Below are 19290 nucleotides of genomic sequence, written 5' to 3' on the forward strand. Positions count from 1 at the left end.
CATCTACAGGGGCTATTAAATTTTTTAAGTTGTGAAATCAGGAATTAAAAAAGTTCTAAGAAAAAATGTTCCATTCTCTAAACATACCAGATAAAAAAATTAGAGGTATTTAAAAGACATCCTTATCTGTACTGGCCAGACCATATTAATTTTGACTCAAAATCCAGCCCAGTGATTGTATAAGATTTTTTAAGTGACCTGCTTATGATACAGTCCATAAAAAGAGCCTTATAAAAGAATACAAGATAAGAAGGCATACAGAACTCTTAATTATAGACTGTGAACAGATCCCAATTTCACTCATCCCAAAGTGACTTCAATCAGGGTTATAAAAAAAGACCTCATTTGTGACACTTACAAACTCACAGTGTAGAAAACATATCAATAGCTACCTTTGAGATGCTTTGCTTCCCTTTGGGCAGCAAATAAAACTGGCTCACCAAAGCTGTGTTATTTTTAAAAATTCCTACATCACACCACTGTCGTTCTCCTGCTTTCACTGTGGCCACTGGATTTGAAGGAGTCTCTTTCTAATTTTAGAGAAAGAAAAATTTATCAAGACTCTTATTGAGCATATAAGAAACTTCAAGATTTAACAAATCCATGCAGTGATCTACAAGGAGGTATACGGGTAAACACCACAACATTAACAGCTCATAAGTAAATAAACTCTTAACAGATTAGGTCAACTGACAGTGAAACAGGGATGCCAATTCAAACATGGGGAGTGACAGGCATTCTCCAAGTCAGTAGCTCTGGACTATCAACCTAGCTAGAGTTAGCATGCTTTCCAATCAGTGATTTGTTAAAATGCCAGCTGTTTTATAGAACATTGTCATTTCAGAGACTCTCTCAGAAAATGTAATCCCTTTAGTGTGACATTATACCTTGCTCCAAAAGGAGCAAATAAGGAAAAATTCATTCCAAGCTGGCTTATTTCTAGATTCAAAAACAACTAGCAGAAATTCAGTGATCTTTGCACTTGAAATACCTGTGATTCTCCAAACCTAAAAGGAGAAAAAATGTTCAAAACTAAAATGCAATTTGAATACACTTTAGTATATACTAAAGAGGAGCAGGTTAAACAGTTTTACATTTTTTACCTTGCTTTAAAACAAATACACTTCCTCTACCTTAAACTACTTTTAGTGATAAGTGAATTATACTTATCCCTGGAACTAACCTTTTTAAGCCATCTTCTTTATAAATGAGACACTGTTTCCAGAAGCTCAAAACAAATGTGCACTTCAGTTATTTATTTCTGTCTTAAATATATAACAGCAGAGGTACATGCTTATAATTCACATTATTTGTTATTTAGGCTATCACACATGACAAAGTGAGCTAACTAGAAAAGTCTTTAAGGTTTTAAAAAAAGGAATAGCTTTAAACTTGTTTTCATTTTTAAAGTTGTAAAAACTCTCTTCAACAACTTTTATAAAACAACTGGCTCCAACTGAAATAACAAATACCATTCTGCCTGATGTGCTGCAAGACAGATTGAAGAGAAAAACGTTCCCTTTAATAATTTTTCCCTGAGTCTAAGAACTCTAGGACTTAACGTAACATTCTGGAAAGGTGAAAGCTGATGAAGATAAAACTACGATCAAAATCCATAAAATCATGATTGAAAGGAAACTAAAACTACAGATAATTCTTGAAGATTCTAAGAGGTAAATATTAGGTCAAATAAAAACTCTTGCTCATAGCAATAAAGCTGAAATGACTCAGCATTTTAAAATAAATTAAAAGGTATATACACACACATGCACACACACACATATGTATTACCCTTGTATTTATGTAATTAAGACAGTTGTGTATACTTGTGAGGCACATTCCTAGCATTTTAAGTTTGGTGCCATGCAGACCAGTTCTGGCCTTTCATAAAACGATGCCATGTTGTAGATTATTGGCCTACCCAATAGGTATGCCTACCCAATATTGCAATATTCTGCTGTTCTCCTAATAAGTAGCTAGTAATAGAGCCATTCAAGTTTTCCATTCTGTACCATGTCCTTTTACTCTTAAACCACTAATGTAACTTACATATATACGTATATTTGTTCACACACACACACACACACACATATTTCTGATTATGAAAGTAACACATTTCACTATACAAAAATACTGAAGGCCCAAAGAAGAAAATAAAAAGCATCTATGGTCGCACAACCTGAAGAAAGTCATCCAGCATTGTAGTATGGATGTATGTGGATTCACGTGAGAGTAGGAATGTATCTACTGTGTGAATCTTTTAATGAAATTGGGACCACAGCATATCTATATTATTTTTTGTGCAGCTTTTTTTCACTTAACAGTATACTGTAAACATTTTCCTATTCAAGCCTTCATTTCTCAATCTATGTCAAGTCATTACTAAAGGACACTCAAGAATCTTCTCATGAATTCACGCTGAAGTTGCTCAGCATTTAAAGCATACTTGGCCACCTGTAAACACAAGTGATCTTCAGGTCACGTACTTACAGAAAATGACATCGCTGTGGCCTGTGTTTCCACACGGCTGATCTTAGTTGCAGGTAGGGCACATGTATCATCAACTAAAAACCAAACAATTCATCATATAAGACTTACATGATCACTTATCAAACAGACACATTAAAATATAATTTATAAACATAAAAAAATAGCCCCAGGGAGAAAAGCACAATAATTAGAAATATGGACCCTCTAACTCAAATTCATTCACAATGTTCATTTCTCAAGGGTTTGATGGCCAGCTAGAACTTAAGAGAACGTTTACCAAAGATGAAACACAATTCCTATAGCAAAAGAATGAAACGAGAATTTATAAAATCAGAAATCTATCAAGCTGGAGGAATTGTTACCCCATAGTCTAAAGAATAAATCTTTTCTATGGAAAAAAAATTTGCTGAATATATTCACGGTAGGAAAAACACATTCTGAACGTATTTTGGTGTGTGCTGATTTAAATATTTTATGGAAGGCAGAAGAGTATGTTATATAATAATTTTAATTGGAATGTTTTATCTGTTTATATATAACTCAATCCAAGATGAAATGCAATTCCCATCTAAACAAGTAAGTTTGATGAATTTATATACACAAATGGTTCAAAATACAGTATGTGAAACACATTTCAAACCTTCAGATTTGGTACTGAATGTTGTTAGTGAAGTTTCATCTTTAACAACTGCCCCATTTGTACTGGATGATTCAGTTTTAATGGTCTGCTGGGTTACCATAGTTTGTGCGCTGGAAACAGAACTGGATACAGAAGTTTCAGGGATTACTGTTCTTAAGTCCAGGCAACTACTTAGAACACCTATATTTGCTGAAGTATGAGGACCTAAAATTAAAGTGAGAAAAACAATTATTAACATAACGCCTGCAATAAGTGTGCTATCTTATTATGGTTCTTGTCACACGTTCTTGGTATTTCAATTTTAAAAATCATAAACACAGGCACTGCAAATGTCATGCATATGAATTAACCATTAGGCTAAACATAAAATGTTTAGAAAAATAAAGTGGACAACAGGGGCACCTGGGTGGCTCAGTCAGTTGAGCTCTAACTCTTGATTTCGGCTCAGGTCACGATCTCACAGTTTGTTGAGATCGAGCCCCATGTCGGGCTCTGCGCTGACAGCATGGAGCCTGCTTGGGATTCTCTTTTTCCCTCTCTCTTTGCCCCTCTCCTGCTCATGCACTCTCTCTCTCTCTTAAAATAAATATTTTTTAAAAAATAATGAAAAGAAAAAGAAAATAAAATGTACTACATAGATAACAGATGTCCAACTTCTCAGGTCCTTCTTCCATTCTAAACACTGAATCATTGTTCTTGGACTCTTCTAAATCATAGATCAAATGCCTTGCCTCCCACTTTAGGGGAAAAAACAGAAGTCATCAGGCATGAATGCCTTGAGTTTTCTGCCTTCTTCTGCCCTAAACTAGAAACACATTTATGATTGGGCCCATCCTTTCTATCTTCTCTTCCATTTTAGAGGACAAACTGACCTCTCTCCAGAGGAAGGATAATCAATCCTCCTGTGATCTTGGTTCTATCCCTTCCCCATATTTTGGGACCCTCTTTTATCAATCATTCCTTTCTCTTCAGGGTTTTCAGATTCTTTTTTCATTAGCAGTTTTTGGCGCTCAGTCCTTAAACATTATCAAGTCTCTCAAGCAAACAAAACACCCATCTTCTTTGACCCCACAAATCTTCTCCAGTTGCCATTACCCCTCACTAATTCCTTCAGAGCAGTCTCTACTTCCCTGACCTCCTCAAATTTGGTTTCTACCCCTCTACTCTAATGAAATGGCTCTGGCAAACGTCAATGATTTCTAAGGGATGCTTTTCAATTTCCACTTACTTGACCTTTCTGCAACATAAACAATGCCGACCACATACTCCTTCTTTGAAGTTGTTTCTTTCTATGACTTATAATTACTCATTCCACAATATTTTTTATGCTTATTTATTTTGAAAGAGAGAGCGAGAGAGAAAGAGAGAACAAGCAGGGCAGGAGCAGAGAGAGAGAGAAACCCAAGTGGGCTGCACGCCATCAGCGCAGAGCCTGAGCAGGGTTCCATCCCACGAACTGTGAAATTATGACCTGAGCAAAATCAAGAGTTGGATGTTTAACCAACTGAGCCACCTAGGCACCCCTCACTCCACAATACTGAGGACTTACTATTTACCAGATATCGTGCATGCTTCTACAATGGTGAAATAAAGCAGGCATGGTTAATACTTCATGAAGTTATAATCGTGTGGTAGAGAAACATGCATACACAAACTGAGATGACCACTACTGAGAAAAAAAAAAAACAGGACACCAATCTACTTGGTTCTTTTCCTGGCCTTTTAAGAACCCCTTTTCAATCTCTGTAGCTGGCTTCTTCTCTTCAGATGACTTTTTAAATGCTGGTGTTCCCAAGCCTTCTCTTTTCTCCATTTACATATTTTCCTATGTTTTCACTACCATTCATAAATCATACATCTCCCAAATACATATATTCTGGACACTGCCAGGTGCTAAGAATCTCACAGTGAACAAGTCAGATAAAGTCACTACTCCTTGTGGTGCTTATATTTTAGTTACCCTTAATTTCTAAATTTATACTCCAGCCAAAAATTACCACCTAGACTCTACACCTAAATATCCAACTGCCAATTAAAAATCTTTACCAGTATGTTCCTCAAGTGTCTCAAAAACACTAAGTTCAAAGTTGAACTTACCTTTTTCCCAAATCTGTTCTGGCTCCTATATTTCATTTCTTGATAAAGAGTATCATCACTCATTGAATATCCAACCAAAAAACTGGGAGTCATGGTAAACTCGTTTTTATTTCTCATATCCAACCAGTTTCCAAGGCTAGTAATAGATGCTAGTTTCTAAAACTCTCAGAAATGATATATTCTCTCCTCTCCATTCCACCCACTGCTTCAGTCTCTGGTTATCTCTTAGAGTCCCAAAAGAACCTTCTACGAAGCCTCCCAATCATTTCCTACTCCAGTTCTTCTGATGGTGAGGCCAGAGTGTTCTTTCCAAAACAACAATAACAACTAATCATGTCACTCTTCCACTTTTGAAACATACCAGCTACTCCAACCTACAAAGAAAAAGGTCCAATCTCCCCTTGTTAACCTGAGATTGGGTAGCCAATCATTCACAGATTTGAATGTCTATGATCTGTCAGTGATACTGTCGCTGTACAACCACTCTGGTTTTCCCATTTGTTTCGTACTAATTTTTTCTAAACTGTCTTACAACATACGATTTAGAGTACATTAAGATTCTGAAATCTCAAAGCTCTTATTTGTTTTCAAGAGCATAAACTTCTTTATAAGATAGACATAGAAAATCACTATAAGAAAGAAATATAAATTGAGGTCCAGGACCAGGCTTTTATAATTTTAACCAAATGATTCCACCTGAAAATCAATAAAACAAAAGTGCTCTCCTTTTGCACAGGCGATGAAATAAGGAAAAATTACAGGAAATTATTTTCATTGAATATTCTTACCTACCACAGACTCATTAAGAAAAATGGAAATAAAGGTGTGCCTGGGTGGCTCAGTTGATTAAGTGTCTGACTTTGGCTCCAGTCACGATCTCATGGTTCATGAGTTTGAGCCCCACATTGGGCTTTCTGCTGTCAGCATGGAGCTTGCTTCGGCTCCTCTGTACCCCACTCTCTCTCTGCCCCTTCCTCTCTTGCACTGTCTCCCAAAAATAAACATTTAAAAAAATGGAAATAAAAATAATATTCATCTTGTTAAGTTTGTATCACTGAATAGGCATTAGATTTATATCAGCTGTCATGACTTTCTCAAATTAAAAATAAAGTCACGTTTCCTTTCTTTCTTTCTTTTTCGTTCTTTCTTTCTTTCTTTTTTAATTTTAGAGACAGAACACAAAAGTGAGGTAGGGGGGCAGAGGGAGAGAGAGAATCCCAAGCAGGCTCCACACTCAGCCTGGAGCCCGACACAGGGCTTGATCCCACAACCCTGGGATCATGACCTTGGCCGAAATCAAGAGTTGGATGCTCAACCAACTGAGCCACCCAGGCGTTTCTAAAGTCACATGTTTCTATGTCAGGGACACCAGAATGAGATTTATAAAATAACTTTAGATACTGAAATCAGATACAATGTATCTGAAATGGCATCAGAATATTCAAATGAACTCATTTTAAATATAAGGATCACCAAAGTACAAGCTGTCGCATGAATGTAATCAACAGTTCTCATAAATGAACTATCTTTCTGAGGATAATCCAGTTATTTCCTAAACAAATATTTACTAAATGACTACTATTAACCAAGCATGGATCTGGGTGCTGAGGAAATAGAGATGAACAAGAAAATCCCTGCCCCAAATAGATAATGTCAGATAGTTCTAAGTGCTAAGAAAATACAGTAATGGGAACGTGACACTGAACATACTGGCCAACCTCAAATGTCATACAAGAGCTTGCCTCATTTGAGTTCCATACCTAACTAAGCTTTGCAATTCAGGTCAGTGCTTTCTTAGTATCCTGACATCACTCTAACTAGCGTCAATGTGGCTAGTTTATTATTATTTTGAAAATGGATCAAAACCATACAACATTTACTTTTTCAGAGACTATAATTCCCTATTGTTATTATAAAAAGCTTTGGCTTTACCTAAAGTGTCATCTTTGAGGCACCTGAGTGGATGAGTTGATTAAGCATCTGACTCTTAGTTTTGGCTCAGGTCATGATCTCATGGTCTGTGATTTCGAGTCCTGTGTTGGGCTCTGCACTGATGGCGTGGAACCTGCTTGGGATTCTCTCTCTCTCTCTGCCCCTCCCCTGCTCGCACTCTCTCTCTCAAAATAAATAAACATTTTTTAAAAATGCCATCTTTATACCTTCATTTTTCCTTAACATATCCACGACACAACTATTATGATTAGAAGTATTAGTTGCCATAGATGGATGTAAAGCAGCATTAAAATCAGTTGATGCTTTGAGATCTGGTCTGTTTTTCACAGAAGTTCCTTTCATAGGTGTATGTTCAGTTTTTGCACTGTTCGTTGTATCGCTGATCTATAAGAAATAAAACAGTTTATTGTAGCAAGCAATGTTCAGTTAAATAGAAATACATGTGAAAAACAAGCAAAATAATTTACAACTTGAATGCTTTTGAAAATAAATTTACCAAGATATAAAACAGTTTAAATTATACACTTAATTTGTATAGGATTATTCTTTAAATTTTACAACAGTTTAAAAAACCCATTTCCTCCCTTAATCTCCATTCTCAGAAGACCAGTTATAAAGGGGAATAGGAGGGTATATTCTGGGGGGGGGGGGAGGGACCCCAGACTATGTTTTATGAGTGGTAGTTAGTATGCAAGTAAATATGTATGCAGCACAGGCGACAACACCAGAGCTACTGAGTTTAACACATTTGTCCAATTTTCTTAACAAAGTCAACATGGATTTTAAAGACCTGATGACTCCTAAAAATAAAATCTCAGTTCAAGCAAATGAATTATTCTATATGACTGAGTTTCCAAATAGATATCAAGATTTAATACATACACATATCAATATTCTTTGCCATTAAACATTTTTAAATAGCAGTCTCTTTAATTCTGTTTTTCTTTGCCTTCTTGTAGACACTATAATGAACACATTTAAACTTTCTGATAATTCAGGTCATCAAGGTCAACATCAGTTACTATACAGCAATATATATGGGTCTACTGAGCCATAAAAGTTACCTGGCTTCATTCAAAAACCCCAATATTGCTGCCCCCTTCTACTTACCTGTTTTTTGTCACTTTTCTGTCTCCACTGTCAATTATAACTTCTCATGGCTCTAGGATATTTGTCCACAACAGCCATGTTCAGAACACGTGAGCTTATCCCTACATCATTTCCCTTGAAAAGAATCTACTGTATATGCAGACAGCAGCTTGCCATATAAAACCAGTGTAAATCCTAGTGAGCTTATTCATTAGTCTCTACAGATACCTACTGTGAAGCACTTCATAAACAAGAAATAACCTCACAAACATCAGTGCTCAACTTAGCAACTCATATTCTTTGGCCAATGAAGTACATAGTAAAGAAATATATTTCATATGCATTTTTGAAGTACATCTTTAGAAACTTAAAACAGGAGTGTGTATGATACTTAGAAATGTCAAAATACAGATTTCAAGACACTGTAAGTATAAATTATAATGGATTAGCCTCTGATGCTGTGTGCAATGAAGGTAGACTTTAGTCTCCTGGTTAGGGGTTCTCAATCCAGGCCAGTGCCACAGTGCTCTATGGAGCTTTTCCTTAAAACCTGAGTTACCTGGGCATCATCCTAAAGATTGTGATTCACTAAATCTCGGGAAAGGCTTGGGATTCTGTGTATGTTTGTTTGTTTTTTAATCTCAGAGGTGATTCTAATATGCAGCCAGAGTTAAGAACCTCTGTCCTAGGGCAATATGCTACAAATATTAATAAAAATTGGGACTCTAACCATAAACATTCATTTACCATCATAAATTTTTTTTTTAACTTACACTGTTAGGAACGGTGCTATTACTGCCTGGTCTGTGAGGGTCCATTCTGACTCCTGTAGGAATGAGAAAGTTCAGACTGACATGCTCTAAATTAGCTTCAATAAAATATATTACAATCAAGTATTTCTGAAAGTTATGTATTAAAGCTTAAAAAGTAGTATCTTTATCAAAGTTAATCTATTTTCTTAATAGTCTGCTTACTGGTTGATTGAAATCCTTTCCAAAAGAACATGTAAAATGAAATCTGCTTTTACTTTCCAAGTGCCTATTACTTTGAATACTTGTTTAAAAAGCTGAAATATTTATGAAAGCTAATTAAAACCATCTCCTGAAGTCAGGTAGCATGTCGAAACAAGGAAGTACATCAGAGTGAACTGCAGAAAAAACATTCTATCCTATGTGTCTATGCGTTCTACCTACCACATCATGATGGGAAGACAGGCAAGTTTCGGAACTGAAATGCAACATATTTGATTAACCAGGCAGAAAACATCACATCATAACATTTTTAAAAGTAGGCCTAATCACAGGCTTTCCTGTAGTCACTTTTTAAAAAAGCATCTGAACATGCAAGCTTCCAGGTGAAAATTATGTTACCTTGTAGATTTGGTGCCAGTGAGGAATCTGATGATGCAGTTTGGTGTGGCAAGTCTGTATTCAGCTGCAAAAGATAGCCCTCAACTGTAGGCACTTCATCCCATTTGACGTGGAAAGAGTTGGTAGTGGCTTTGATCAGCTGTACTTGTGATGGTGCCGGCGGTTTCTCTAAAGAACAATATTGATATTATACTTTTAAGTTTCAAATGTATCAAGAGTTTGCTTGTACAATTTGTGTGGGCCTGGGGCTCTGAAAACATCAGCAATGAGTATTTCACCTGGTTACCCACAGGGAGATGTATTCAGATAAACGTAGCTATAGTAGGTCAAATGAAAACAGTTTGGGGTTCTGGTCCTACTTATTTATTTAATTCCTTATACAAATAGAGAGAAAAATTCCAAGCCATGTGATCACCAGAATCAGAAAAAAATATTTAATCCTAGAAGTGGGGGCAGGGCACCAAGTATTTTATAGTTAGAGCTACATTATTTTACCTATGTAAGTTTTTAATTGAACGAGCCAATTTTCAGCCAACAGCATACAAGTTAGAAATACTGTCAGTGTTAGCAAATATGATTTGGACATGATATTTTGGGAAAACACAACTTCTTGAAGTTAATACCCTTTTATCAAAACTTGTACTACCCCAAACAGGTAACTACTTTGATGTAAAATATTACAACATTTCCAAAACAAGTAACAATCATAGGCTTTTAGAACTAGAAAGAAGGATCTGAGATTATTTCTACAACATCCTTGTCCTCTTTTTGTTTACCTACCAATTCAGGGAACTCACAATTCCTAAGGGAGTACATTCCATCTTTGGACAGTTACATAAGAAAATTTAGTCTCCTAGTGAGTTGATATCTATAAGCTATATTTTAATCATTATAGAACATGTCTGATATCTATTTTTTTGTATCTTTTAGAGAAGGGGTCAGCAAACTGGCTGGCTTATGGGCTAGATCCAGTCTATGCCTGTTTTTGTAACTAAAGTCTTGTTGAAACACAGCCATGCTCATTTGTTTATGTATTAGTTATGACCGTTTTCATTCTACAGCAGCAGAGTTACATAGTTATAACAGAGACCATACGCGGCCTGCAAAGCCTAAAATATTTACTATCTGACCCTTTACAGAAAAAAACTGATGACTATGATTTGGAGGATAAGTAAGCCTAGTTCCTTCAACTATTCCCCATGTAGATTCCTCCATGATCCTATTCACAACCCAGTTTATTTATGTTTCTTAAAGACAACCCACATAAGGAAACAAAAAGAAGACAGGTCCAAGAAGTATACTACTTACACAACAGAAGCTTACATGAAGAGAAAATAGAGAAAACAGAAGGGTGCACATCAATGAAATAAATCAAGAAAATTCCCAGAACTGAAGAACATGAGTTTACAGACTAAAAGGGCCCAATGAGTATTCAACACACTGGGTTAAAAATAGATGCACCAAAGCACATCACCATGAAATTTAAGAATAATGGAGACAAAAGTCCCAAAAGCTATCAAAGGTGAGGGGGAAGGTCACATTTAAAGAAACAAAAATCAGGGGTGCCTGGGTGGCTTAGTTGGTTAAGCATTCGACTCTTGGTTTTGGCTCAGGTCATGATCTTGCAGTTAATGAGTTCGAGGCCTGCATCGGGCTCTGTACTGACAGTGCAGAGCCTACTTGGGATTCTCTCCCTCCCTCTCTCTGTCTGCCTCTGTTGCATACACTCTCTCTCTCAAAATAAATATGTAAATTTTAAAAAAAAGGAACAAAAATCAGAAGTGGTTTGGGTTTCTCAACAAAAACACTAGAAGCTTAAATACAATATAACAATGCTTTCAAAATTCTGAAGGGTAATGACATCCAGTGTCGAATTCTATTTCCCTGCAAATAGCCAATTAAATGGAAGGAAGACTGAATATATTTCCAGACAATGCAAGATCTGAAAATAAATTTATCTCCTATGCACTCTTTTCCTGGGATGCGTTCCACAAAAAAAGAAAAAGTTAACTAAGAAAGGGAAAAATACAGGAACTAGCAACAGGGAATCTGGCACAGGTGAGAGGCAGAAGATATCTCCAGGAAGATGATGAAGGGAGACTCCAGGACGATAGCTGTGCACGATTTGTGGAGCAGGAGAACCATGCCAACCATCCCAGATTGGAGCAGGAGACGGTTCTTGTCTTTTCTTTTTTTAGTTTATTTATTTATTCTGAGAGAGAGTGAGAGAGAGAGAGAGAGAGCGAGCGAGCGAGCACGAGCAGGGGAGGGTCAGAGAGATCATGACATGAGCCGAAACCAAGAGTTGGATGCTTAACTGACTGAGCCACCCAGACCAGGAGCCCCAGGAGAAATTTCTTCAAGATGATGAAATATGATAGAATATATCTGATGCATCTAACCATAATGAGAGAAGATTTAAACAAATTAAAGAGTATGGACTGAATTGGTGGTAAATACATACAAATCAAAGACAAACAAAAATGACAATTATTAATCCATGGCATGGCTCACCTGTGAACAGTGTTTATATGGTCATAATGTAAACAATGACTACTCATCTAACAAAATTGCTGCATAACCATATTGAGAGAATGAGGGTAGGAAAGGTATAGAGCAGAGAAGCAAGGAATGGTGGGAAGAAGAGATAAATCCTTAACTGTTATAGTAGAAAGTGATCATTTTATGCCTAAACTGAAAAAAATCAAAGTAATATATTAATGTTATATGGAAATATGGAAGGAAATCCCAAAAGGATTGTTTAACAGAGTTGAAAGCAGATGCTTGTGAAGCAAGGAAAATGAGAGGAAGGTGGGAGCAAAGGACTATTTTTAATAAAAAGCCTTATGGCATTATTTATTCTTAAATGCTATCAAATTCACAAAGATTAACTATAAGTGAAAAAAAGCAAGATGAAGAGCCCTCATTTCCCCAGTTCCCAAAATTCATGCCAACTTATCAAGAGAAGCAAAATCTAAATTCCAACTTTATGACAGTAGCCATGATAACTTTTAAATTGACACCGTCTAAGGTTTATGGAAAAACTGGCCATTCAGAGCCAGTAATTTTTAATCTTTTAAAAGTCACAGATCGCTTAGACAATCTGCTTCAAGTGATGTATTCACTACCAAGAAAAATTTATACACACACATTTTTTCTTCCAATCTCAGGGATTGAAGTTTATCCTTGGACTTCAGGTAATAACTCCCAATTTCAAAGATGCAACAGTAAGTTGGATTTTCTATATTTCTTTCCCGCTTGCTAGTATGTGCTTCTTCCATACAAAGCATTTAGTCTCTAACTTTGTTGTTCAATTTATTATTTTTTCAATTATATTTTTTTATTTTTTTAAATTTACATCCAAATTAGTTAGCACACAGTGCAACAATGATTTCAAGAGTAGATTCCTTAATGCCCCTTACCCATTTAGCCCATCCCCCCTCCCACAATCCCTCCAGTAACCCTCTGTTTGTTCTCCGTATTTAAGAGTCTCTTATGGGGGTGCGTGGGTGGCTCAGTCGGTTAAGCGTCCAACTTCAGCTCAGGTCATGATCTCACGGTGAGTTCAGGCCCCACGTCGGGCTCTGTGCTGACAGCTCAGAGCTCAGAGCCTAGAGCCTGGAGCCTGCTTCGGATTCTGTGTCTCCCTCTCTCTCTGACCCTCCCCCATTCATGCTCTGTCTCTGTCTGTCTCAAAAACAAACATTAAAAAAAAAAAAATTTTTTTTAAATAAAAGATTAAAAAAAAAAAAAAGAGTCTCTTATGTTTTGTCCCCCTCTTGGTTTTTATATTATTTTTGCTTCCCTTCCCCTATATTCATCTGTTTTGTCTCTTAAAGTCCTCATATGAGTGAAGTCATATGATATTTGTCTTTCTCTGACTAATTTCACTTAGCATAAATCAATTATCTTTTTTTAAAGTTTATTTATTTATTGAGAGAGAGAGAAAGAGAGAGAGAGAAAGAGAGAGAGAGACAGAGGGGCAAAGAGAGAGAGAATCCCAAGCAGGCTCCGCACCAGCAGCATGGAGTCCAATACGGGACTCGAACTCATGAACAGTGATATCTATGACCTGAGCTGAAACCAAGAGTTGGATGCTTAACCAACTAAGCCACCCAAGTGCCCCATCAATTATCTTAATTTTTTTTTTAATTTTTTAAAAATGTTTATTTTTGAGAGAAAGAAAGAGCACAAGTCAGGGAGGGGCAGAGAGAGACGGAGACACCGAATCTGAAGCAGGCTCCAGGCTCTGAGCTGTCTGCACAGAGCCCGATGCGGGGTTCAAACTCACAAACCACGAGATCATGACCTGAGCTGAAGTAGGATGCTCAACCAACTGAGCCACCCAGGAGCCCCAATGTTTATTTATTTTTGAGAGAGAAAGAGAGACAGAAACAGAGTGCGAGTGAGGGGAGGGGCAGAGAGAGAGAGTGAAACACAGACTCTGAACAGGCTCCAGTCTCTGAGCCGTCAGTACAGAGCCTGATGCAGGGCTCGAACTCATAAGCTGTGAGATGATGACCTGAGCCGAAGTCAGATGGTTAACCGACTGAGCCACCCAGGTGTCCCTCATCTTTTAGATAACACTTTGGCATACTACTGTATCCTTCCAGAATTTTCTATTTATACACTTTAAAAAAACCCTGGAATTATAGATATGTTTTATAATCTGCTTTTCTCATATAACAGTGCACATTACATCATCTCCAAATCTGATTCTCCGCTGGCCTCCAGACTTCTTTGTTCCTCAACTACTTATTTGATCTCCTTATTTCAAACTTAGCATGGTCTAAATGGAACTCTTAATTTTCTCCCCAAGCCAGTTTTCTCCTCAGTCTTCTCCAGCTCAGTAAGTGGAAATACCACCAAATTATTCAAGCTAAAAACTTCATCCTCCTGTCCTTTCTGTCATATGCCACCCCCAATTCATCAGCCAGTTCTGTCAACAAGAACTCCAAAACATATCCTGAATTCAGCCACTTCTCTGCATCTCCACTGGCACCACCGTAGTCTAAGACTTCTCTGACTGCTGTGAAAGCCTCCTAACTTGCCTCACTGTGTGCACCTTTGCTCACCTCCAATTTATTTTCCACGCAACTGCAGTGGCCATTGCAAAATGTACATCAGATCACGACACGTCTCTCCTTCAAACTAATAAATAACTAAAAGTACTAATAAATAACTATAAAGTACAAAAGATTGTACTTTATAAACAATCTAAACTCTACCATGATGTTTGAGGCCCTACAAGATCTGTCCTGTGGTCACTTTTCTAACCTCCATCCCTACACCCTCCTCTTTCACTGGGCCCAAACGAGCCACGCATTCCCATTTCAGGGCCCTTGTACTTGCTGTTCACTCTTCCTACAGTGTTGCTCCCCCAGCCTTTTCCACGGATAGCATCTTCTCCCCATCTGGATTATATTCCAAATGCCATTTCATACTTTTCTAACTACCCACTCCAAACTTAACCCCACCCCTCTTTACTCCAGTGCCTCCCATTACTATCCCACTGGTCTTACCGTCTTCACATGCTTACCAGAAATGGAACTGATTTGGTTAATTTGTTTGATTAGTGCCCATCATCCCCCTGCTCTCATACTAAGAATATAAGTTCTTTGACATCAGGGACATTATCAGTCTCTTTCACTGCTGTAGCATTTCACTTCTCAGCATTTAGAACAATTTAGAACAATTCCTGGTATATATCAATCAATAAGTATTTATTAAAAAATAGATGAGCTCCATATTTAATAAATTTGTAGTGTTGTAATACTTTTTAAAAAATGGTTTTACTTTGGAATACTTTTAGATTTACAAAAAAAAAAAAAATGCAGAGTGCCCATATATTCTTTATCTTTACTCAGTTTCCCCTAATGCTAACACATTTGTCAAAATTAAGAAATTAACACTGGAATAATAATGTTAACTAAACTACAGACCACTCAGATTTCACCAATTTTCTATTTACATTTTTGTTTGTTTTAATCCAATCTAGGGTGTACCACCTTGCATTTAGTCATCATATCTCCTTAGTCTCCTCCAATTTGTAACTATTTCTCACTTTCCTCGTTTTTCATCACTTTGAAACTTTTTTTAAAGTGTATATCCATTCAGTTTGAGAGAGAGAGAGAGAGAGAGAGAGCAGAGGAGGGGCAGAGAGAAAGGGAGACAGAGAATCCGAAGTAGGCTCCACACTGCCAGCACAGAGTCCTATGCAGGGCTTGATCTCATGAACCATGAGATCAGGACCTGAGATGAAATCAAGAGTCCAACTCATTGCTTTCAAAGCCCCCCTCATCACTTTGAAACTTTTATTTAAGAGTATTGTTCACATATTCTGTAGAATGTCTAGAATGTCCCTCAATTTGCGCTTATCTGATATGTTCTCTCAGAGTGGGGTTATAGGTTTTGGGGTAATACAAAGGTGAAGTTTCTTCTTATCACATGATATGAGAAGCAGGGATAAATGATATTAACATGACTATCACTAGTGATATTAACACTAATTACTTGATTAAGGTGGTGTTTTCCAGGTTTCCATACAGCCACTGTTTTTCTCTTTCCATATTCTATGCTTTGGAAGGGAGTCACCATATCCCAGTCTACACACTCAAAGAGAGGGGCTCTCGTGGGCACCTGGGTGGCTCAGTTGGTTGAACATCCAACTTCGGCTCAGGTCATGATGTCGTGGTTCGTGGGTTTGAGTCTACACACTCAAAGAGAGGGGCTCTCGTGGGCACCTGGGTGGCTCAGTTGGTTGAACATCCAACTTCGGCTCAGGTCATGATGTCGTGGTTCGTGGGTTTGAGTCTACACACTCAAAGAGAGGGGCTCTCGTGGGCACCTGGGTGGCTCAGTTGGTTGAACATCCAACTTCGGCTCAGGTCATGATGTCGTGGTTCGTGGGTTTGAGTCTACACACTCAAAGAGAGGGGCTCTCGTGGGCACCTGGGTGGCTCAGTTGGTTGAACATCCAACTTCAGCTCAGGTCATGATGTCGTGGTTCGTGGGTTTGAGCCCCACACTGGCCTCTGCACTGTCAGCGCAGAGCCTGCTTGGGATTCTCTCTCTCTCAAAATAAATAAATAAACTTAAAAAAAACCTCTCATGGAGTGAGAAATATCTACTCCAATGTAATATTTCTTCCATTCATTTTTAATTATGGAAAAGAGAGGCAGTGGCATTTACAATAAGTCTTAAGAGACAGACAGTGCTCAGGTATTTATTGACCTAAAAGAAAATTCTATTCGTTAAATACTCTTACCTACCAGTATCAAGATACCAAAGATCCTTGCAGCAAACTTGACTATTCAGTGCTTTTTTGTAGCCATCTCTTCCACTCCAAAAATACAATCGAGTGCCAATTGCTACAGCACAGTGTCCAGCTCGTGGTCTTGGTCTTGAATTTTTTTTATCTTCCTGAGAATCCGATACGAGGGTGGTCCATTCTGCTGTATCTACAAGACAGCAATATCCATGACTACAGTATTGCTCTTAAATAACAAAGTAACAAGATCTCTTTTATTAATAAATTTTATTTCAATAAGTAGCTCTTAAAAGACTTACCCAGATTTAGATAAGAAAATGAACTAGTACATCTCCATTCACAATCATGAGGTGAAGTCTCAATATTCTCCCCCTTATGTGGAACCCATCCACCAAAAATGTACATCCTGAACAACAAAAAGAGAGAACATAAAGTGGCTGACTTTTTTTTCTAGAGCTTTACTTTTTTTTCTTTTTAGATTTTCAATGCTAAGAATAGACTTAAACTTACTTGTTTACTCAAAGCTTCAGGACTATTAACTCACTTATTATGGTCAAGGTAATGGGAATAAGATAATGAATAAAGCAATCTTCTCTGAAGAGTTTACAATTCTATGAAGCAATACAGAATCAAATTATTTGTCTCTGGCAAGTTACTTAAGTGGAAAATATTTCAATTCTAATACATTTGAAAATCAATACTATTTATAATGAGTGAACCTCACTCAGAAAGACAGTCAAATGATCTATGATATCCAAAGTCAAATTTAGAGTTGTATGCATACAGTAACCAAAGAAGATTAAGTTTCTTATAACTTTGGTCACTGGTATCACTCAAATAAAAAACTTTTGGGGCACCTGGTGGTTCTGTCAGTTAAGCATCTGACTCTTGATTTCGGCTCAGGTCACAATCTCATGGTTTGTGAGATCGAGCTCCCCGCAGGAGCCTGCCTGCTTGGGATTCTCTCTCCCTCTCTTTCTCTCTCAAAATAAATAAATAAACATGAAGACAAAACAAAACACAAAAACCCTTTAACTATGTCCCTCGGGCCCCTAAAGGTTCTTGAGACATGCCTAATGACTGCTTGAAGGAGAAAGGCTCATCAGGCAGAGCTTAGGGCCGATGTGACAGCATGCCAACTGGAGAAGCTCTATTTTTTTTTTTTTTAACATTTTTTTTTTAACGTTTATTTATTTTTGAGACAGAGAGAGACAGAGCATGAACGGGGGAGGGTCAGAGAGAGGGAGACACAGAATCTGAAACAGGCTCCAGGCTCTGAGCTGTCAGCACAGAGCCCGACGCGGGGCTCGAACTCACGGACCACGAGATCATGACCTGAGCGAAGTCGGCCGCTCAACCGACTGAGCCACCCAGGCGCCCCATGGAGAAGCTCTATTTTATACCTATTTTCTATATTAGAGTTCCAGTGGAAAACCACATTTTATAAAAGGGTTCTGAGATTTTTTAAAATGTACCTATCAGATTTTGTTTATGGCTATTTTTTAAAAGGAACTAATGAGGTTGTAGCTGTTTCCTAAAACATTACTTTTAAGGTAAAGTCCCTACACAAGAAAATACTTAATTAAATTCTATTTACACAATAATGCACAAGTAAGGGAACTTGCTGATGATAGTAATAGCTAACCTTTATGGCGTACTCCTTATGTAGCAGGCACTGTTTGGAGCATTTCATATGTATTAATCCATTTAATCCTGAAGGCAACCTCGTGAAGTAGGTTTTATTATTGACTGTATTTTATATGTAAGGAAACTGAGGTATAGACAGATTAAATTTCCTTGCCCCAGGTCATACAGAACAAGTACCAAAACTGGAGACGTGAATTCAGGCATCTGGTTACAGAGTTTACGGTCTAACCATAACTCTATCCCAAGTTTAACCAGTGAGTGTACATTCTGAGTACATACCTGAGTATAAGTCAAGTACTACCAAAAATAAGTACAACGAAACACTGAGTTAGGTGTGTCAAACCTGGCAACAGAGAACAGATCAGGATGCCTGTGCCTCAGACTTAAGTAAATGTACTCTGTGCAAGGAAAGCACTGTGAGGAATGCACACAAGTATGAGAGGCAGCGTGACAAGAAAATGCCGAAGTATTCTAGCCTCTGTAGGCTTATTATTTTTGCTTCAGGAAACAATCAAACACTATTAAATTCAATAATCTATTCCTAAGAACTTGGTAGCACCACTCTTCCCTGTGTGTGTCTTTCTTAAGTTGGTTAAAAAAAAGTGAAAAACAAAAAAACCAGAAACCACCACCATACTTGTTTCCTATAACACTGGCTGTGTGAAGGCTTCGTGGAAGTGGCACCGTCCCTTTAGTTTCTGGTTTTGACCACGACATCGTTTCTAGAAGTAAAA

General features: G+C 37.5%; 1 protein-coding gene across 5 annotated transcripts in view; it reads right to left on the bottom strand.

Moving 5' to 3' along the window:
* Window positions 1–19290, bottom strand: part of HCFC2 (host cell factor C2) — a 50529-nt gene that overhangs the window by 19186 nt on the left and 12053 nt on the right. For all 5 annotated transcript variants that reach the window (XM_019446631.2, XM_019446629.2, XM_019446627.2 and 2 more), the window contains exons 5-13: window positions 19194–19278; window positions 17209–17315; window positions 16911–17099; window positions 9640–9807; window positions 9043–9095; window positions 7387–7564; window positions 3131–3334; window positions 2491–2564; window positions 393–530 (exon numbers count right to left, since the gene is read on the bottom strand). In XM_019446631.2, the coding sequence (XP_019302176.1) occupies window positions 393–530; window positions 2491–2564; window positions 3131–3334; window positions 7387–7564; window positions 9043–9095; window positions 9640–9807; window positions 16911–17099; window positions 17209–17315; window positions 19194–19278 (1196 nt within the window). The remainder of the gene's footprint in view (window positions 1–392; window positions 531–2490; window positions 2565–3130; window positions 3335–7386; window positions 7565–9042; window positions 9096–9639; window positions 9808–16910; window positions 17100–17208; window positions 17316–19193; window positions 19279–19290) is intronic.

Source organism: Panthera pardus, unplaced genomic scaffold (genome assembly GCF_024362965.1).
Source record: "Panthera pardus isolate Hobbes unplaced genomic scaffold, ASM2436296v1 HiC_scaffold_6, whole genome shotgun sequence".
Classification (NCBI taxonomy): domain Eukaryota; kingdom Metazoa; phylum Chordata; class Mammalia; order Carnivora; family Felidae; genus Panthera; species Panthera pardus.